This window comes from Diabrotica undecimpunctata, chromosome 7, assembly GCF_040954645.1.
Source record: "Diabrotica undecimpunctata isolate CICGRU chromosome 7, icDiaUnde3, whole genome shotgun sequence".
NCBI lineage: Eukaryota > Metazoa > Arthropoda > Insecta > Coleoptera > Chrysomelidae > Diabrotica > Diabrotica undecimpunctata.
Window position 1 is genome coordinate 49507669 of NC_092809.1, and position 23188 is coordinate 49530856.

A 23188-nucleotide genomic window follows, 5' to 3' on the forward strand; every position below is an offset into this window, starting at 1 on the left:
TCAAATAGCGGCAGTATGCTTAGTAAGTCTTTCTTCTTTAGTGGGTTAATGGAAACTGGTCCATTATGTGCCAAAAGAACAGTGACTTCACTTGGCCTACCGGCAGAACGACGATTCTTCAACAAATTTAGTTTACGAAACGGTGCATCACGATCAAGTGAATATTTGAATGAAATGACATCTGAATGTTTTGTATACCGAATCCACCTAATATTTAACCAATTTATTTTGTCTCCAACTGTGTCAGATGTTCTTTTAATATAAATGTATTTAATTAACGATGAAAAAGAAAAGAAGTCATTATTCTTCATCTCAACTACACGAGCAGGTATATTGCCACGCACTGTCCGTACAAACTGAAACCAGTCATGTGGAATTGAAATTTTGATGTCACTTGATTTCTTTGCTCTTTCAATGCGAGCGTGATCTGCATCGCATTCTAGATGTGTATGACCGGGCTCTAAAAACTTTTGGTCAATGATTTCCAAGGATGAACGTTTCTTCAATGTTATTAACCTGATGATAGAACAATTTATATTTCAGTTCTGGGCAAAACATTGTCACTGTATGTTGTTAAATGTGTAATACTGTTTGGTATATTTTCTTGTATATATTTATATAAACAAGAAGCTATATCATCTGATCCTCTACCGAATATTGCTTCATGCCACATGTAGCAGTAGGTCATACCATTTGTTGTATCCCGAACCGTTTCATTGAGTGTCCACAGTTGACTTTTGTAATATATTTCATTTGTTGTCAGATCAGGTTTAGGCAAACACTTTTGCAAATCAAACACAATAATTCTTTCATTGGTATTTTCCATTGCCGCTTTTTTGTCTTCTTCTTTTGAACGATATGCTAGTTCATATACAGTTTCGTATTCTAACTTGTTTTTTTCAATATTCATACGTTCATTTGCATTTGAATTTTTCAATTGTGTTTTGCAGATATCACACTTCTTACAAGTGTCAACTTAAGATTTCTTGATAATGTACCCTGTTGTTTTAAATACAAAACAGTACAATCGATAACAAGCTGGCTTTTCACCTTTTGATTTTTTTACGTCTTCATATAACTCACACATTTTGCGTATATTAAGCGTGTTCGATAGGTAATATTTATTTGTATGTCGACGTGAATAGTGACTTTGAAACCTAGGAAAACTTTTAATATGGTTTAGTATATCAAGTCTTTCTTCTAAATATTCACTACGTGGAGGATGTTTGCCACTTCCAGTCGTTGGACAAATGCCAGTTTTTGAAACTATTTTCTTTTGAACAATAACATTGCATTTTTTCCTTGTTAGACCATAAACATTTTGAAAAAAAAATTTACATACTTCTGTTTTACTCTCATTTAAAGTCAGTACATACTTAACTGTAATTACAAGATTATTGAAACGCGTATTATCTGTACCTCTCCCTTTTCTGCATGTTTTTCTCGCATATCGTAACCCCATCCATCAACCTTTGGTCTTGGCAAACAGTATCACCCAACTTGTAGAATTCTTCATGAATTCGCTCTTGCATCTTTACACTTATTTTGTTGTGGCAGTTTATTCGACAACATTTTTCTAAAGGCACAGATTTTTTAACCGCATGCACAATACCTTTCCTTGATGTGTACTCTAGCCCCAACATTTTCTTTTTTTTTATGCACTTTCTCTTACCCCCTTCATAATGTATTTTCTGTGGAACTGTATGCGTTCTTAAATCAGTAAGAGTTTTATTATGCCTATCTTTCTTAAGCTTTTTCTTGACATTTCTTCTGTTAGAATACACAGCTGAGCTACTGCACTTTCAGTATCCGGTATGTAGTCATCTGAACTATGTTCAAATAAATCCTCATCAGATAAATTATTTTCCTGTGGTACTGATTGTCAAGAAGCTTAGGCCGAATCTGAAAGAATTTCCATTGCAGATGTACGTGCACGATGGTTATTACCAATATCCTCACTGACATTAAAATTGGTGGAAGTAACAATATTGTGGTAAAATTGAAGAAGTTTAAGGAGGATTTTCTGAAGGCTGATTCATATCAATATCTGCAATCGTAAATTGTGGTACTGATTGCAAAGAAGGTAAGGCCGAATCTGAAAGAATTTCCATTGCAGATGTACTTGCACCTGTTGCACTTGTTGTAAATCCCCGACATGTCACCTTTTGACCTGCACTGCTCAGACACTATAAAGGTGTATCATATTGTGCCACAAAACATATCAGCTTTTGACGTTCTCTGAACCCATTAAAAATAACATGTCATTAAATGCCAAGGCTTTTTCTCATTCTATGGTCCAATGTAGACATGTCATGTTTTGCCACGATGTGGAAATTAACCACATCTATTCAGGGAACGCATACCCTCAAATTGCGATTTTAGGACATGTCAGCTTATGGCTTTCACCCACAGATATGTGTGTTTTAATGACTATAATAAAGCATTCGATAGAATACGACGTGAACAAATAATCCTGAAATCGAGAAGATAGGCTACAATGACCCCAGGATCATATCGAATTTATACTACAAACAGCGAAATTGAAATTAGACGTAGGGTGAGACCGGGATGCGTATTCTCGCTTCTTCCAAGTACTACTCGGAAGAGATCCTGAAAAAAGCTCTTGAAGGTGGAACAGCTGGAATAAAGGTAAATGGAGTTCCCATTAACAATATTAGATATACGAATAAAACTGTCATCTTTGTCGAATATATTGAAGATTTTCAGAGATTGGTGACCAGAATAGAGGAGTATGGGAAGGAATACGGTATAACAATAAACGTCAAGAAGACAAAATTTATGAAAATATCGGAAACTTAAAAAAAAAGAGAATTTTCGAATCGAATAAACGGAACTGATATCGAACGAGTGGACAAATATACATGTCTTAGAACAATGATTAACTCCACAAATGATTCCTACAAGGAAATCAAAATCAGAATAGAAAAAGCTAGAGCAAATTTCAACAAAACAGAAGAGTGCTCGGCACAAGAGATTTAAAGTTGGAGCTAAGAATTAGGTTGGTGAGATGCTACGTTTACTTGACTTTGTTTTATGGAATGGAAGCTTGGACCTTGAATGCGATATCAATGAAAAAATTGGAATCATTCCAGTTTTGTGTGTATAGAAGAATTTTGAAAATATCGTGGACAGAACACGTCACAAACAAAAAGGTTAGAATACTAAAGAAATGGAAATCTTAAATACAATCAAAACAGGAAAATTGGAATATCTCAGATATATTAAACGTGAATAGAGATACAACTTGCTCCAACTGATTATTTAGGAAAGAAGATAATTATACGGATGTACATCAAACGAACTTTTTAGAGCAGTCGTCTATAAAGTCCGAATAGCTATGGTGATTGCTGACCTCCGTTGCGTAGATGGAACTTGAAGAAGAAGAATGGACTCTTGCATGTTAAAACTATAAAAAGCCGTTAAAAGAGTGATGTTTTTTGCTAATAAACAAATAGAATAACTGATTAAGTTTTCTAGGTTTAAAAATTGTCAGACTTAAAAACAAACATGAGTTCAACAAACTATACACAATTCATTATCCCATCCTACACAACATAAATTGGCAGCCTACCATAGCATGTTACATAGATTAATAGAAATTCCGATGTCAAAAAACAACTTATTAGATAGAATTAAATATCATTAAGCAAAAAAGCAGTAAGCAATGGGTACAACGACCAACATTAAATAAAATTTTAAATCTAAATCTCTAGACTACATAAGAAAGCCCTGAAATTGGTATTTCCACCACGGGAAAAATACCCAGTATCTTCTGCTCGATTAAATATACAGACAAGATATCAGCAAAAATAGCCTAACACGTTAAAAAAGGAATAATACCAGCTTTTAGAACAAACAACAACTTAGGCAAATATATTAAAAACAACAAGCACTTACACAGTAGTGTGTACACACATAAATGTGGCGACTGCCCAAAAACTTATATCGGTGAAACTGGTAGAATTTTTAACAAACGTATAGCAGAACATAAAAGGGCTTTCAATAATAGAAAAACAGATTCTACAAACACACTTCACCTTCTAGACCATCATCATTCTTTTAATGACGAATTTCTAATTCTTCACATCTAAAATAAGCTATCTTTATCAGAGTCTATGGGAATTAATAAATTAAAAAATGCAGACATAATTCTGAATGGCCAACTTGAGACAAATAGTTCTCTCCTCCTCAATCTATTCAGTTAAAGACTATATAGTGTAAACACATACCAAAAATAGATCACTTAAAAGAACTCTGCCGAAACGGCTGTAGTGATAAGATATTATAATAAATTTTGTGGAAGTTTTGAAAACAAAAGTTATCAGTGTTTTATTGTTAAATAAAATTACTTTGTAATTTTTTTATGTACGTCTTTCCAATAAGTTGGACCGAAAAGCTGGTTGAAAAACAGGCACTTAAAAAAAGAACTTTCTACGACCAATAGAAGCTAAGTTAATATTTTTTTTAATGATATCTTTTGTTTATAAATTTTAAGAGTTGAAATTTTCGTAGAGTCAATGGATATCTATATTTTTTTATGCAATTAATAAGTACGCAAATTATGTATTTTGGAATAAGTAGTAGCCTTTTTAAGTGAAGGTTCTCGCGCAGGCTCTGCATCTGTGGAAGAAGAAGCTTGTAGTCCGCCATATTTTGAGATTGGAACTTCAAATTGAGGCGCGATGAAAAATTTGCAATCCGATTCTAGAAAACGTAGAACCTTCAATTTTTTAAAATCGGGGTAATTCTATTTGCTTATTAGAAAAAAAACATCACTTTCTTAAAAAGTTCATGTTTCGCAAAATTCGTACCGTAAGCAGCAATAAATATTTAAATTTTTGAAATCTGGGATAAATATTTAATAACGATTAACAATAAGTAACAAAACGATCTGTTTAAAATTTGGCACACTTTATATAGACATGTTTGTAATGGCCTTATCATTAAAGATTCATATGTTACCTATTGTTGCAAAAGTTATTAACATTTATTAACCCCTTAACGAACCATTTACTTTTCCAAAACGGTCAAAAAAAACCATTTTTAATGCACTTGCTTCTTCACTTCTTGGAGAATTCAAAAATGTTATACAATGTTGATTTTTGCTTTTTTTTTTATTTTTTTACGTTTGAACATATGTATAATAACTATTCCGAGATATCTCGTTGATGGGTTTTTGGTTGGATGAATAAAACCTGCAAGCAAAAGGTTTTGTTGTCTATCTTGCCTAGAGCATTGTATGTTTGTTTTTCATCTAAAAGCCATTCCCAGTAAACTAGACAACAAAAGTTTTTATGCACGCTGTGAATGATGATCAAAAAGTATTTATTCAGAAGAGCTTCCAGTTGCGTCGTACTGTAAAGAACAACACATGCATATATGCTGCTTTTAAAATTTTTATAATAATGAACACAAACAAGAGAAACTAAAAGTTAGTTACCGTATGATACGTCTTGAAGCAGGGCATCACACAAAATCCCACATCGCAATCAGAACAGTATTACCTTGATTCGCGCTTTAACTTCTTTCCGGATACATCCTTCACCTTACTGCACACAACATATACTCTAGTTGGATGAGCTTTTTCCCTGTGACAGGAACAACTTCTGGGAAATGTCGACTGGTAAGTCTAAGTGGGTTTGAAAGCGTTGAAGGTCTTCCTCTTGACACACCTCTATATTTGTAGCAAACCTCAATCAGTTGCGTTATCAAGCCCATTCGAATGTCTAGATGCGTTCCTGCCCTCCGCTTTTCTTGTACAGCACAAAAGCATTCCACAGCATGTTCGACGCCACCCATAGTATTGTTGTAGTCTTAAACAATCCTATGTTTTTTATCTCCTTTCTTTGCCTTTCTTCAGTAACCATTTCGCCATTATGCAGCGTTGACAGCACACAAACCTCACGTTTATCCTTTCACTTCATTACTATTGTTTTTTCTTCAAGAGCAATTGAAAAATGAGATAAGGAAGCAAAGAAAATAGGGCTAGAGATAAACCAGCACAACTGTTTTATCAACTGGTACCAACTAATTAACTGGACACCACTATGGCCCAGGTGTAGAGGAAGGCATAGAAGGATAATGTAGAAGATGATATAAGAACAATGAATGTTAAAGGCTAGAAAGTTCAATGTAAGGACAGGAAGAAATGGAAAAGAGTCACGACAGCAGAAAAGACACAGCAACCTATAAATGACATAGAGAAATAATCCACCATAGCCAAAAATAGGATTTTGAACGCCATTTGTGAAAATTCACATTAATCGTCTCTTCATAACACAATACAAAAATTACTCCTAATATATCAAATAAGGCTACAGATAAAAAACTACATTTTGAGACTTGCATTTGTTTATAAAAAAATAGGGCCGATGTATGAAAGCCTCGATATGTATTTTTCCTTAACTATGTCACCCCAATAACTTAAATCGAATAAATCTTTTTCATTTCTAGACAAAATTTTCATTTTGCTGATTGCATACACATAATTGTTTCGATCTTAACTCCTGTACATACCAAGTTGCCAAATTCGTAATGGCCCTAGTTTTGTTACTTTTAGTCGCCGGCGAGTATTTCATTTCCCCGGTAAAACCCGTGTTAGAAAGCATTCTCGATAATGGTCCCACAGGGCCTAACAACCCCACACGTAGATCTATTTTGATCGGAATTTAGAAGAAAAGAAGAAGAAAAACACACTTTTAAAGTTTATATTTTTTTACAATTAAAACATATAAATTATTTTTGTAAATTTTATTAATATAATAAAATTTTCAAAACTTAATCCTACTTCCAAATAATACTAAATTAAATCTTGCTGACCAAGACATATATTCCCCAACATACATACCATCAATGTTTATAGTATGCAGTTCTAAAAATACCTGTGGAAGTGAAAGATTCTATTTTAAGATTACTGGAATGTACTATTATATGCATTGAATTAGTTTTATTTGATTTTTAGGTACAAACAGATGCGAGTGATCCGGACGAAGAACAATTACAAAAGGTTAGAAAGATAAAAATACTTCGTGGATTTTTATACATTCTTTTGAAATATTTTTAGTTGATACAGAGAGATGAACTAATCAAATTTCAAGCCGATACCTTGAGGATGTTGCAACAAGAGCTGCAGCGTTCGAAAGAAAAAAGTAGAGAATTTGTGTGCGATCGGGATACAAACGAAGAAAACTGTGATGGCATTTGTTACTTAGAACAAGTCGAATTGTTTAAAGGAAAATTAGTGCAAAGCGAAAATAGAGTAGAAGAATTGACGAAAGAGGTAAGTTTTTGTTGATATAACTAATTATTATTGTTTAGTCTTTAGATTTTATTGTAATAATTATTGAACTTTTGTATTTATTAGCTATAGTCTGTTTCCGATCAGTGTACGGTAATAAAATATATCGAATTTTCTTACTGTTGTATATCGGATGTTTTCTCAATCCTACTGTAAAAATTCTCTGAAGGATTTTAATTTTTTTTAATCTCATGTATGTTGCAAACTATAAATTTTCCTCGCTTAACAAATTTTAAGACGCGTTTCTATATACTGACAATATTCACTCAAGTTGACCCTTCGTTAGTAAAGTCGACAGGGAGGTAACCAAGCTCTCGTTCAAGACGCGCATTCGAATCTGGAAGGAGAATTTAAACACCTAATCTTCCTTTTATTGTAGTGCTTATCAGTGTAGGATGTTGACGACTGTCATGGCAATGTGTATTTTGCAAACTGCTGCTCTGAAACGATTTGTGGTTGTTGTGTTGAACCACGTACGTAGATTTTTCAGCCAGGAAATCCTTCGCCTTCCTGGACCTCGTTTTGCTTCTACTTTTCCTTGTAGAATTAATTGCAGCAACCCATAACTTTCGCTGTTTCTCATGATTTGACCGAGGTATTCGATTTTGGTTGTTTTTATTGTGGTTAACAACTATTTTCCGTTTTGCATTCTTAATAAAACGTCCTGGTTAGTTACGTGGTCGGTATAGGATATCTTCAGGATTCGACGATAAAGCCGCATTTTGAAAGCCTCAATTTTCTTACAGGTAGCGTCTGTGAGAGTCCACGACTCAACTCTGTACAACAGTATAGGAAAGATATAACATCATAGTAACCTGATATTTTTATGGTTACTGATAAATCATGGTATTTGAATAGCTTAACCATTTTTTGAAATGCAGATCTTGCTTTCTCTATTCTACGTTTGATTCCTATTGAATGGTTCCAATTTTCATTGACGTTTGTACCTAGTTAGGTGTATGTTTTCCATCCAATGGCGCTACAGCCCAAATCGGGCCTTGTCCTCCTTCAACAGGCTTCTCCAATCATCTCGATTTACCGCTGTTCTTTTCCATGAACGCGTTCCCAGGCAGTTCCTGGCATCCTCATCGACTTCGTGTTCCCATCTCTTTTTAGGTCTTCCAACAGGTCTTTTTCCCTGCATTCTTGCATTTAATAATTTTCTGGGGATTCTATTCTCATGCATGCGGACCACGTGCCCTGCCCACCGTAATCTCTGCAGTTTAGTATGTTGTGCTAGAGTTGGTTCGCTATATTGCTCGTATATTTCTCTATTATATGTTTTTAGGTGTATGTTTTACTCTTTCTATTGGTTGATCATTCACACTGATTCTTTCAGTTTGCTGTTCCTTCTTAGAGATCATCATACATTTTGTTTTCTTAATGTTCTGTGAAAATCCGTATCTCTTACTTACTTCTGTGATTCTATTCATTAACTCCTGGAGGGCTTCATAACTGTCAGCGAATACCACCTTGTCATCCGCGAATTTGATGTTATTGATACATTCTCTATAAATTCGAATTCCGGCTTCAACATCCTCTACTACTTCTTGAAAGATTTCCTCACAGTGCATGTTGAACAGCAAGGGTGATAGTATACATGCCTGTCGGACCTCACATTTGATTTTTATATCATCGGATTCTCCTGTTTCTGTACGGGTAGACGATGTCTGATTCCAGTAAAGGTTGCTAATAATTCTTAGATCACAGGTGTTTATTCCAATATTCGTTAATATCTCCATCAGCTTGTTGTGTTTTCCTCTATCGAATGCTTTATGGTAATCAAAGAAGTATTAATAAATATCGTAATTCACATCTCTACATCGATGAAATAGCACTTGTATGCTAAAGATACCCTCTCTCGTACCCACGTTGTTACGAAAACCAAACTGTGTACGGCTGATTTTTTCTTCGCATAGTCTATATATCCTTTGATTAATGATTTTGGAAATCATTTTAAAATGTGGCTCATTAAGCTGATGGTCCGGAGTCATTGCAGGATACAGATTTTGTTTTCTTTGGTAGAGCTATAAACGTTGACTTCAGCCATGATCTTGGTATTACACCGTTTAAATATATGTCATTGAATATTTTTGTTAGTCGTTGAGTACCTTCGGTGTTAAATAGCTTTATAAAGCCAGCATATACATTGTCAGGTCTAGGAGCTTTGCCATCTTTTAGTTGCGATATTGCTTTTTCCATTTCGTCTGATGTGATTGGTAAGTGGTTATTACATATGTAGGACGAAGATTGTTCGGACCTATTATTCGGACCTGTGTTGGATATTTGAAGACCAGGTGCTTGTTTTACCTTTTAATGCATATTAAATGTATCGTGTTTTTGTTCCATTAACTCCATCTCATCACATTGTGTTTTTAACCAATTTTGTGTTTTATTCTGTTCTAAGGCTATGATTTTGTTGTAAATAAAAACTGTGCACTTCTAATGTGTGTTAAGTGATCTGGTTAAAGAGAGAGTTAACAGCATTGTATTATAAGAGTTTTCTAGTTTATATCTAAAGAGTTATTTTTGGAGTGAATACTTCTTATCGCTCGGTGTAATGTTTTGTACGGGCCCGAAATCGTATTTAGCGTGACTCGAAAAATCGAGACGGGTGTAGTAACCTTGCGGTATACCGTAATATACATATTATGCATATATATATATATATATATATATATATATATATATATATATATATATATATATATTGTCATACTTTTTCTTTCCCAACCAAAGAAAAATAAATAAAATATCCATCGGAATAAAATTTTAAGAAATCATTATAAACAAAAATGTATATATTAATTTAAGATAAGATTTAGTGTAGATAAGAATAGAAATTTGTTTGGCAAACGACCTGTTTCCGTTGCAAACAAAATTATCAAAAAACCTTTGTTTAGAATTAGAAGACATTTTACCTGCAAGTTAATAATCTTTTCATTGTTTGTATAGTCGAGTATTAAATGACCATATTTTAATCTTTTGAAATAGGTATAAATGATGTATTGAAAAAAACCAATTTTAAAGTAAGCTATTTAGTTTTTCTCTGAAACCGAAATTAGGCTTTTCCAAAATCATGATAAACTTAATTTAAGCTTTTTGATTGGACGGTCGTTTTTAAAATGGGAATTTGGTGAATCGATCATGAGAGAGGAGAAGTTAGTCATATTTTGGTCATCGAAAGGAAACAGTCGTGTGTCTCAAGATAGGGTGTGGTTCGTGAGTTTGGATACCGGCGTAACGAAAATAAGTGAATAGTTTGAAGAAGGAGATAACAAGTAGATTAAAAGAGGTCCTTGTATCTACCGTGGGCATTTTTATAAAGTATATGTGAAAGTATTCTTACGGCATCAAGTTGACAAAAGGAGGTCCTGGTGTCATAAATAAGTAGCGGAGTTTGGAGAAGTGAATCAGGTGTTTTTTGTGTAGTCTGCAGGAGGTTTGCAGAGACGTAAAGAAGGAGCCGAGGTGCCAAAAAAGGGAGATCACATCTTTGAGGAGACTGGACTTTTCTGGGTATGTTCCAACATACAACTCAAGAAGAAAATAAACTGTAAGTGTTTGTACAATTGAATTTTATATCTGTGAAGGATCGTTTCGACATCATGGTCATTAGCATTCAAATTTAAGAATTGAGGTTTTGTTAGGCAAATCAAAAGTTTAAAGTTTTGTGGTTTCTTTTTTTCAAGTAAAGAAAACTTTACGTAAAATTGGTTTTTCACGTAATATAAATGTATGTAGCTTTATAATCTTATTATCATAATAATTTGATTTATTTTCTTGTATGCTGATTGATAAGATAACGACAGAATTTAATAATTGTTTTATTCGTTCATATAAAATAAAGAAACGTAAATCTTTGTAATATAATATATTTGTATTATTATCCTTTTTTCTCTATCCCGATAAAAGACAACTAGAAAATCTTTTGAATCCATCGAACACAGGTAATATAAGGATTATTTTACTTTTGATAACAGATAAGTTATAATTTTTTTATTGGCTCAATAAACTAAGTTTGAACTCAAAATAAACAATCATAACAAATGGCCCCCAACGTGTAAGGCGTAGAAAGAATTTCTAGTTAAAATTTAAACGGATAGAGAAAGAAAGCAGATTGATTGAAAATTTATTTGCCGATGGTTAAAGTTTATAATATTTGCTTTTATGACATTACATTTCAAATTTCTCTAGGTACAAATTTTTACATGATATAATTTATGATATTTGATTGATTTTTACAACTGACAAAAGTTTTAAAATTTTATTGCATTTATTTGAATTTATTGCATTTGGGATAAGAGGAAAAGTTTTCGTCTTTGCAACATTACTCGAATTTCATATTTGGCGGGGATATTATTGCACAAATTTCAAAGCTTCATATTTGGCGGGGATAAATAATCTAACGAACATGTCGACCACAAGGAGTCAAAGCAAAACGCAAGAAAGGAAAGAGGATAAGATAGAAGAGGAAACAATTATTGATGAAGGATCGGATAATGAAGGAAATGCTACAATAATGGAGGAAAGAAAAGAAACAGGGATGCTGGAAAAATTATTAGCAATGATGCAAATACAGACACAAACAATAGAGAAAAACCAAATTGAAACATCAAAGAAAATTGATAGAAATCAACTGGAAACAAAACACATAATGGATGAAACAAAACAAACAATGGATAGAAATCAACAAGAAACAAAACAAACAATGGAAGAAAACCAACGGGAAACAAGACAAGCAATAGAACTAAATAACAGGAATATAGAGCAGCGTCTGGAAAACTATGAACAGGAAATTAAAGGATGTGTTGAGGGGATAAAGAAAGAACTGATACAACAGATAGAAGAAATAACCCTAAAGAATGCAAAACAAGAGACAGAGATTAAAGATATCCAAAATACAATGAAGGAGATACAAAATTGCCAGAAAAAGGAACTAGAGATGCAGAGAGAAGAAATAGAAACTAAAATGAAGGATATTAAGACTGTCCAGAAAAAGGAATTAGAAAAATTAGAAACAAAATTTGAAAACGTTTTACAAGAAGACATGCGAGAAATAGAAAGAAAAATGGAGGAAATCAAAAAGGAACAAAATTCCGGGGAAAGAAGGGAAATGGTTATCCATGGAACAAGCGAGGTAAAAATACAGTTTGGCGGGGACGTAAAAAAATTACACCCAGTAATTTTCATCAACAATTTAAAAAAGAAAGTACGACATATCGGTAATTTCGAAACAGCAAAGGAAACGATAAGGAACCATCTTAAAGATGAGGCAAGTTTATGGTTTGATAGCAAAGAAGAAGAATTGCAAACTTGGCAAACATTTGAACAAAAATTTCTGAATTATTTCTGGGGGAAAATACAACAGATAGAGATAAACAAGGAATTACAAAATGGGAGATACCAGGATAGTATAGGTATATCAGAAAAAACATATGCCCTACAACTATACAACAATGCAAGACACTTACATTACAACTATTCGTCCGAACAGCTAGTGGAACTAATAGCCAGACATTTTGAAGATACCTTAGAAGATCACATAACCCTACAAAACTACAAAGATATTGACAGTTTATGTCAATTCTTACAAATACGAGAAGCAAAATTAAGAGAAAGAAAAATGAGGAGAACGCAAGAAAATTATAGACAACGAGAAAATCAAGACTATAGAGATAGAGGACAAAACTTTAGGAGAGAGTACACAAGAAGAGAATTTGTCCCGAGGAGGGAAAACGAAAGTAGAGACAACGGAAGAGTAAATTATGAACAAAGAAATCGGCAATGGAACGAAAACAGATATCGAGAGAACCCGAATAGAAACAACAATCGCACATATCAGGAAAACCGAAATAATAATAGAACGAATGAACCGGAAAATCGCGGAAACCGATACGGGTCCGAGAGACCAAGAGAAAATAGAAGAGCGGTCAACAACACACACATAGAGGAATATGAGGATGAGAGACAAAGCGACAGAAGTAGAAGAGAACAAGAACAGCAAGCGTCTTTTTCACGAAGGCGCTCACTAAAGACAAAGAAACAAACAGTGGAAATGAATTTGGCAACGAAGCGAGGACAAAGAAGAAAAGGAAGAAAACTTAAGAAAAGGATAAAGGAAGTCACTACCGGAGATTCCTCAAAAGAAGGGATAAGCCCCGAAGAAGAAAAAGAAATAGTGTCAACAAAGGAAAATGAAAAGGATATGATTAAAACAGTGGTATTTAAGGAAGAGATTGATGAAAAAGAGGAGGAAAAATGTGCGATAAATATGTGTCAAGAATCTGAGGAAAAAGAAAGAAAATTGATATGTGGAGAAGAAAAAGAAAATGAGGTGAGTCTGATGTTAAAAGAACACGAAACTTTTATAAATGAGGAAAACAGAGTGGAAAAAAACACCAACATTCTTTTGAGGTTAAAAACTTGGGAAACTTTCAATCGAAGACGTACCCGATCCCATATAAATATCGACAACAGGTGAAAGAAGAAATTAAAAAAATGTTGGAAGACTATTCTTTATTGTTTTTGCATAGAGAAAAATCCCTAAATAATTCAGCAATTTTTATCATATGCAAAGGCGGGGATTTGTCATACTTTTTCTTTCCCAACCAAAGAAAAATAAATAAAATATCCATCGGAATAAAATTTTAAGAAATCATTATAAACAAAAATGTATATATTAATTTAAGATAAGATTTAGTGTAGATAAGAATAGAAATTTGTTTGGCAAACGACCTGTTTCCGTTGCAAACAAAATTATCAAAAAACCTTTGTTTAGAATTAGAAGACATTTTACCTGCAAGTTAATAATCTTTTCATTGTTTGTATAGTCGAGTATTAAATGACCATATTTTAATCTTTTGAAATAGGTATAAATGATGTATTGAAAAAAACCAATTTTAAAGTAAGCTATTTAGTTTTTCTCTGAAACCGAAATTAGGCTTTTCCAAAATCATGATAAACTTAATTTAAGCTTTTTGATTGGACGGTCGTTTTTAAAATGGGAATTTGGTGAATCGATCATGAGAGAGGAGAAGTTAGTCATATTTTGGTCATCGAAAGGAAACAGTCGTGTGTCTCAAGATAGGGTGTGGTTCGTGAGTTTGGATACCGGCGTAACGAAAAGAAGTGAATAGTTTGAAGAAGGAGATAACAAGTAGATTAAAAGAGGTCCTTGTATCTACCGTGGGCATTTTTATAAAGTATATGTGAAAGTATTCTTACGGCATCAAGTTGACAAAAGGAGGTCCTGGTGTCATAAATAAGTAGCGGAGTTTGGAGAAGTGAATCAGGTGTTTTTTGTGTAGTCTGCAGGAGGTTTGCAGAGACGTAAAGAAGGAGCCGAGGTGCCAAAAAAGGGAGATCACATCTTTGAGGAGACTGGACTTTTCTGGGTATGTTCCAACATACAACTCAAGAAGAAAATAAACTGTAAGTGTTTGTACAATTGAATTTTATATCTGTGAAGGATCGTTTCGACATCATGGTCATTAGCATTCAAATTTAAGAATTGAGGTTTTGTTAGGCAAATCAAAAGTTTAAAGTTTTGTGGTTTCTTTTTTTCAAGTAAAGAAAACTTTACGTAAAATTGGTTTTTCACGTAATATAAATGTATGTAGCTTTATAATCTTATTATCATAATAATTTGATTTATTTTCTTGTATGCTGATTGATAAGATAACGACAGAATTTAATAATTGTTTTATTCGTTCATATAAAATAAAGAAACGTAAATCTTTGTAATATAATATATTTGTATTATTATCCTTTTTTCTCTATCCCGATAAAAGACAACTAGAAAATCTTTTGAATCCATCGAACACAGGTAATATAAGGATTATTTTACTTTTGATAACAGATAAGTTATAATTTTTTTATTGGCTCAATAAACTAAGTTTGAACTCAAAATAAACAATCATAACAATATGTATATATATATATATATATATATATATATATATATATATATATATACTTATTATAATTTTATACAATATATTTTTTTTATAACAACTCGAGAACGACTGGATCGATTTGGCTAATTTTGATTTTAAAATATTTGTAATTCTGAGAAAACTAATAAGTATTTTTGAAAAATTTAAACGCAGAATGAAAAGTTCCTGAAAACTTCTATATTGTTATTTCAGTACTTTACAGATGTGAAAAAGAAGAGGAAAAAAGAAACTTTTTGTTTATTATAAGGGACTTTCGACCGTCGGTAATAATGTAATCTTTTATTCTGCGTTTAAATGTTTCAAAAAAATTTGTTAGTTTTCTCAGGATTCGAAAAAAATGAATGCATTTAAAAAGCATTTGCACGAAATTTTTCGCTTACGCTCTTAAATAGAATTATAAAAAAATTTAAAAATTAAATAAAATTAAATAAAATTATATGAAATTAAATAAAATTAGATAAAATTCAATCAAATTAAACAAAATTAGGCAAAATTAAGTCAAATTAAGTACAATTAAATAAATTTAAACAAAATTAAATAAATTTAAATAAAATTTAATAGAATTAAATAAAATTTAATCAATTCAAATCAAATCGAATTAAATTTAATCTAATAGAATCGAATCAAATCAGACCACTAACTTCGTGGAGTAGTTAGCGCAGTCCCATGCGTATTGTTTGTTAGATGTTGCAGACATACTGTTTTAAGATATTTAGAAAAAAATTTAATCTCGGACTTTCGTATCTTACTTTAGTTATCATAAACATATTGTATCTTTTTTTTTACAATGTATTCAATAGAATAGAATATATTTTTTATAATAATATTATAACTACTTACTCTTTTTTTAAAAAATAATGTCAGCGTTACGCTAATTTTAATCTGCCTGCCTCTAGCTCCAGTTTGGAACGATTATTGTGTCGCTGAAAAGTTTAAATACCGGAAAAGGACTGTTTAAAGGAGGCGCGATTAAATGTTATGGCTTCGGGAACTGTTGTGATTTGAGCCAGGCTTTTGACGAAGAACCGTCTTTAGTTTCCTGTCAAGCCAGCTTTCGCCTACCAAGACTCAAAACAACGAGACAAGCTCAAGATCAGATTTTATCGCGTGTTGGGACTTATTTGCCAAACCAGGTTTTTGGAAATCGACAACTGTTGCTTTCTCGCAATCTGAGCAAATGTTTGCCCAAAAGCTAATAAAAATTTGTTATTTCTACATGTAGATACAAGTATTAGATTAAATATATATGTAAAATACAGTTGTTTCGTTAGCAAAATTCATGGGAAAAACTTTTTTTCATGGTTTTAATAAACAAAAATATAAGCGATTAACGGTTTCTATTGTCTTTCGCATCGGTTTTAAAATCTCTGGGAAATTTGGAGAAAGTTAATTGTGCAGGTTCCATTGTTGTATTCGGTTATAGAAAACAAAAATGAAAAATTTGAGTAATTTCTTGAGAACTTGGGAAATTTGGTTATTTTTGAAAATACTAAAAGATAAAAGAAGCAGATTTTGGATTGGTGATGGATTTTGAAAGCTGAGAAGAGGCTTATCTGTTACTGAGCGTAGAAGGAAGAACATCGGATCCTGAGATTCCGGTGTAAAAAGTAATTTTTTTATGAGTAAGAGTTTAAAACGTGGTAGCAGTTCTGGTCTATGAATGCTGATTGGGAGAAGTCGCAGTAGTTAAGTTTTGCAGTATTTGTAAATACAAATAAGTTATTATTCATTTGGAGAATCATAGACAAGGAGTTTTTTGCAGCCAAAAGAGATAGGAAGTATTGTTTTATCTAAATTCTGTATAAGCAGAACAAAAGGAATGAGTTTAGCTAGAGAGTTTTTGATAAAGGAATATCAGGGATATTTTAGAACTGAGAGTTAACCGGTTTTATTTTTTTCGTGAACAATATTGCAGAGGCATCAAGTTTTGAAACTAAACAAAAAACAAAATTAATTTGTAAGGCTTTCTTTTGATAATTTTCTGTAAATTAGTATTTTATTATTGTTAAAGCTAATTTAATTTGGACTGACAGTTTAATTTCCCAAGATAGGTAAACATTGATATTTCTAAGTGATTTATTTATACGTGTAATAATTATCCAAGATATTTTTAACATTATATTTAATTGTATTGAACAAATTTGAATTTTATTTTATTTATTTTCTTCTACTACTGTTTATTATTGAATATTTTTGGATTGAATTATAATATAATAATATTATATTTGAATTGAATCAATAATTTCGCGTCTGTAATTAAAATTATCCAGATATATGAATTATTTATTATGTACTCAATAATTTTTTTGTGTATTTGTAATATTGAAATTCATTAAAAAGGAAATTTTATTTAATTTATATCTAATAGATTTTAAAGGAATCTTGTATGTCTTTCTCTCTCTCTCTCTCTCTCTCAAATCTTCATAGTCTGTATGTTGTGCGTTTTTTTCTCCCACCTGGTTTTCATAGATCTCTCTGATTCTTCTGTCACCTCTCCATTCTTCACGGGATGAGAGAACCTTCCTCTGGAGAAGAGCAGCAGGCAGCTCTTCCCCAGAAGTCCATTTCTGTTGCTTGTAGCATTTTTAGATCTTTTTCTTTAAGAGACCGTACTTCTGAGCTATATGTGATTATGCTTTCTACACTGTACCCTGTACTAATGACTTCATCTAATATTCATTGTATGTAAGTTTCATCCACAGCTATTAATATTCAATTTTGAATTTTTATTTTATTATTATGTGGTATGAAATTTCTTTGATGTCCTTTTTAATCTTATTCTGTTTTTTTTAATTGACTTCTATTACCCTTTTTTCGTATTGTTCTACAAGCTTTCTTGTCATATACTCATACTCTGCTGCTGTTATTAAGTGGAAGCCCTATATTTTTTCATTTCTTTTTCCATTCCCTAATGTTTATTTTAAAAATATTTGAAACAGTGTACAATCTTGTTTAAGATCTTTTGTTACTCTGAATGCTTTGCTAACTTTATGTCACTATTTGATTTTTATTGCTGCATATATTGGTTTTTTTTCATCGCTTTCCTTAATCAGGGGGACACTATCACAGGCTTTCTTTAAGTCTATAAATAGGTATGTCTGAGGGGAAAAGGTAGTCTATTGGTTCTTATTAGATCTAATGATTGAAATATATTTCTTGTTTATCTTTCTCTTCTCCTTGTTCTTCTTTAATTTCTACTCTTTTTTCATGTTAAGTTCGAGAATTGCCCGAGTTTATTTGAGCCTAATTTTGAAGTACTGCATTTACGCAATGTCAGGTTTCGTCCAATTAAACATTTTTATTCATTTGTCTATTTACAGTGGATTTTTTAGTTAAAAAGCATTTCATCTCAAAAAATATAAAAATTATAATTTTTTGTTCTTTATTTAATATTTTTTTTTTTTAATTCTTGGTAATTATTTATTAAACTATCGAAAAGGTTGGAAAACTTTAAAATTGTTTGCTCATACTTATACTTAATAGTAGACTATATTTTACTGAATAAGTAGACTGAAAAATGTTTTTAAGAGGTCGCTGAAACGAAGTTTACATTGATATCTAATATATTTAAACGTTAAAAAAATCTTCAAAGTAAATAGCTGTTGTGTAACGTTGTAGATTGATAATAAAGAAGATATTATAAAATCACAAAAGGACACGCTAAACTTCGTAGAAAAGCAACTAGATATTTTAAGAAGTAAGGAATCAGAAATGAGGATTGAGAATGAACATCAATGTCTATGTATCCAACAATTGAAGAGTAGAGTTACGGAACTGGAAACTTCAACGCAGGATGCAGAAAGACGAGCAAACAATTTACAAATGGCTGTGAGTAGATATGCTATTTTTGGTTGAGTTTACCGAAAGTACAAGCTGAATATAGCCGCAAATGTCAACCAAGAATTAAAATATTTCGATGTGGCAGTGTTGGGATGTTTTTAGAATGCATATATTGTATGCTTCAAATATAAAGGAAGAAAGCTTTTAAAAAGTACATATCGATTATTCTATTGTATAAATTCTGCAATTAATTTATATGAAACAATAACGAGTAAATATTTGTCTCCCTCGAGATTAATTGCAAACATCTGTTGCAATCTGGCAACTGCTGATTTGACGATTGCCAAATCTATTCCCTAATCTATCAAAGGGTACTTGCCAAAAAAAAATTTATAATATTTAACTGCAATTAATCTCCACAGAAACAAATATTTACTCATTCTTGTTTTATATAAATCAAAAATTGCAGAATTCATAACATAATATAATTAAACAAAATGTACTTTTCTAAAACTTTATCTTTTTATATTTTAAGCATACAGGATCTACATTATAAAAACATGCCAACACTGCTAAATCGACATTTTTTGTTCCATGTTTAACATTTGCGGCTATAATCAGCTTGTACTTTCGGTAAACTCAACCCTATTTTTATACACATATGTTGCTTTAATTATTACCAAAATCTACTAGCTTTTGCCCGCTTTATACATATATTAATAATCTGCTAATACCTTCAATATATATTGCTTTCCTTAAATATTTTCAGTAGCTAATGCAATCTCAGAATCGTTAAACTTTTTATTAGTAATATAAATAAAATTATGGTTGATCTCTTTTTTTTATTTCGTTGATAAGTATGTTTAATAGAACATTTCCAAGAGCGTAATTTTTTGGTTTATATATAAAATTTTGTGTCTGGCCACATATCAAAACTAGTTTCGCTGTACTTGCAGCTCGTCAGATACTGGTAATCTGTAGATAAACTGAAAGAGAAAATAGGCCTTTCAATGGGCTGAAAAAATACGTTGGCGATACCTCCATAGTGAAAAGCGTGGTTGGGTTAGGTTAGTGACAGTATCTTCCTAGAAGACCTCCTACCTCCTCATATGTAATGGAAGGAGGTCAAGTATGACCACTATGGAGGCGTTGGGGTAGTTAAAAGAATGGGTAAAGGACCTGCCTTTATAATTTCCATTTTATCTTCAGCCTACTATTGTCTGATGAGCTGCAAGTACACCGAAACTGTTCGAAACGATGCTTTTATACCAGCTCGAATATATAGCTTAGGAAACCTTGTTATCAAATTTGTAGATTAATAAGCAGTCAACACATTTTTTAAAAGGAATAAATACTACACTACTTTTATGTACTTATAGTACATTCTTTATTTAATATAGATTCTATTTTATGCAGGTAGACTTATATACCAACACAATTAATGTTTTAGAAGCAAGTGAAGAGAAATTTAAAATGGAGGTAAGGATGTTTAAATGTTTATTTAGATTTAGTTATTGCATATAATTTGAAAATGTTACTGGTGTTCTCGATTTATCTTTGTTTCACCGTTTACATCAGGCATTACAGGAGCTATCGGAACTGACCATAAAAGGGCGCTTGAACTCATGTTAGCTTTCTGCTTCTATATATCATTGTAGAGGACCAAGTTGGCCGTCTACCGGTTAAACTGCTCCGAACAGTGATTGGGGGCGATCGGTCAAGGAAGGGGTGTTATTGTCAGTTAGTTATCTAAGACATTTGTACCGGGGAATACGTTATGAGCTTTTGAGGTTTTTGATGGAAGGGAAAGTTGATGGAAGCAAAGGTCCAGGTAGGAGAAAATGTTTATGTTTAGAAAACGTCAGAGAGTGGGGTTTTTGTCTTCTAAACTTTGGGATAGTTGTTTCCGGCGATCTCATTTTAATTTCTTGTGCAGATGAAATGTATCGTATTTCTTTTCATAGTTTTTAATTTCATAACATTATTTTCTATTAAGTTTTTGTATATTTTATTTTCTGGCTTATTATGGCGTGGAAACTCTTGTATTCACTTTATCTTTATTTCTGACTTCTCTTCTTTGTTCCATGAGTCTCATTATTTCTTGTGTTATCCACCCTTGCTTTCTTCTTGATTTTACTGCACTCAATTTTTTTTCGTGAACGGTCTTTGATATATCTTTTATTCTCGTCCAGTTTTCCTCAGTACTTAACTTTTTGCTTGGTGACAGTTTTTTTATTCTAGTACACTGGTTATTACTTATTTTGCGATAACATTTGACATCATCTTTCTATCAATGGCAACTGTTTGCTTATTTGCTCTTTTAACCCTAGTAGAAAGGGAGCCATTTCACCCCACTTTGACCTTTGACCCCTGACGTCACAAGCACCGTCCGCGCTCCGGTCACGCCCCGTGATGACGTCATGAACGCTAACCCGCGCCCCGTCATGACGCTCAGCCTACGAGGCCAATCGGTCATTTGGTAGGTGTCAATAGGTATAAAAAAAGTATTTATCAAAGGTGTAACGGCCATTTGTCATGGTTAGAACGGGATATACGAAGCAATGTGTCGATATAAAGTGTAAATACAAACCGCAGAGAATAACGCAAAAGCGAATAGTAATGTCAAGGTTGTCGATATGGGTATTGCAAACATATATATTTAAACTTGTGTGTTAAAGAAATCCGCAAACTCAAAGTGCGATAAAGAGAAACTACTTTTAATCAAGTATTTAAAATATGAAAAATTACGAATGTATTTACAAATTAGCAAAGATTACAGATATCACCGATGTAGAAAGCCGCAAAATATTATTTTATTAAAATGCAAATAGCAGAAAAACATGAGAAATTGATAAACTTGTAAGCAGGTGGCGATATCGCCAAAGCCGCAAACTGTTATCTAGGTGTAGAACAACAGCGAAGACTTCATCGTTTCATTTTAAATAATATTTTTCAAAGAAATGTGCGTGTTATGGATTATAGTGTAAAAATCAGAAAAATGTGGCAAAATGTAAAAATTTTGTGAAAAAATATGTAAATATACATTTATATGCCTGTAAGGACCTACCAAGAACAAGGATTAACAGAAGAAAACAGAGGTAAGTAATAAGAACTATTATTATTATTCAATGACTGGTGTCTAAAACGATTCAAAAACGTAAGGAAGGTAAAAGCGCTAGCATGTATTTTGTAAAAAATGTAGATTTAATACACATGTACAAAATGGCGGTTGTACCGGCAAAATATTTCAAAACGTGGTAAAATAATTAAGAGATTAAAACAGTTTTACTTTTGCTTACAGAGTATACCAAAGGGATAAAAAGCCCATAAAGTTCTAAATTGTCAAAAACTAAGGCGTAAAGACCGACAGGAATAGACGAAGTATACAGATACTAAGGTAAGATATTGTTATTCTGCATTAAACATGCCTATTTTTTAACAAATACCATAAATGTGCCTGGTTTTTAACAAGCACGTAAATAAAATGTCTACGAAGGTTTTTTTTTTTGCAAAATGTCCAATATGCAGATGTCCCAAATGTCTAATGAGCATGCGCAACAAAGTCACGCTATTTGCTTAATAAAAAACGTTTTTAAATGTAAAAGAAAGAATACACGAGTACCTAGAAAAAATATTACACAGTACAAGCATTGTACAAATTATGTAAACTTATAATTTTAGATGAGAAGCCGAACATGAAGCATCAGTGCCCACCGTAATTAATATTTGGAAATCAACAACAACAACAATTGACAACGTTAGACGCTGAATAACTAAGGGTAAGCAAATGATTGTAAATTTTTGCTTTAAAGAAAAGAATATAAAAATATGTAAAATTTGATTGTTGTAAGTATCAGAAGTCATAAGTTTGTGCAATACGCGGACAAAATAATAAATTTATCGTTTTCACCGGTTAGATAACAATTTCCTGTTGTTTGTTTGAGAATTGTCGATCTTCTAATAGCATCAATTTATTTTACATAATAATTAAAAGAAATACCAAATGTTTAGTAATTGTTTTTACATTAAGAATAAAGAGATTATAAATAATAGATAAATAACAAAAATTATTATACAGGGCGGATAAAATGAAGATTTTACATATAGGTTTAACCAAAATGTTCTTGTACAG

General features: G+C 32.1%; 1 protein-coding gene and 1 long non-coding RNA gene across 14 annotated transcripts in view; both read left to right on the forward strand.

Moving 5' to 3' along the window:
- LOC140445304 (uncharacterized) overlaps positions 1 to 23188 on the forward strand; it is a 162383-nt gene that overhangs the window by 60283 nt on the left and 78912 nt on the right. For 11 of the 13 annotated variants that reach the window (XM_072537262.1, XM_072537261.1, XM_072537259.1 and 8 more), the window contains 4 exons: positions 6983 to 7027; positions 7085 to 7300; positions 18895 to 19104; positions 20473 to 20535. In XM_072537262.1, coding sequence (XP_072393363.1) covers positions 6983 to 7027; positions 7085 to 7300; positions 18895 to 19104; positions 20473 to 20535 — 534 coding nt within the window. The remainder of the gene's footprint in view (positions 1 to 6982; positions 7028 to 7084; positions 7301 to 18894; positions 19105 to 20472; positions 20536 to 23188) is intronic. The other 2 variants (XM_072537265.1, XM_072537266.1) reach the window with 1 other exon arrangement.
- Positions 22056 to 22891, forward strand: LOC140446716 (uncharacterized). The gene is made up of 3 exons (XR_011951487.1): positions 22056 to 22154; positions 22358 to 22453; positions 22738 to 22891. It is a non-coding gene; the product is annotated as an uncharacterized lncRNA (long non-coding RNA).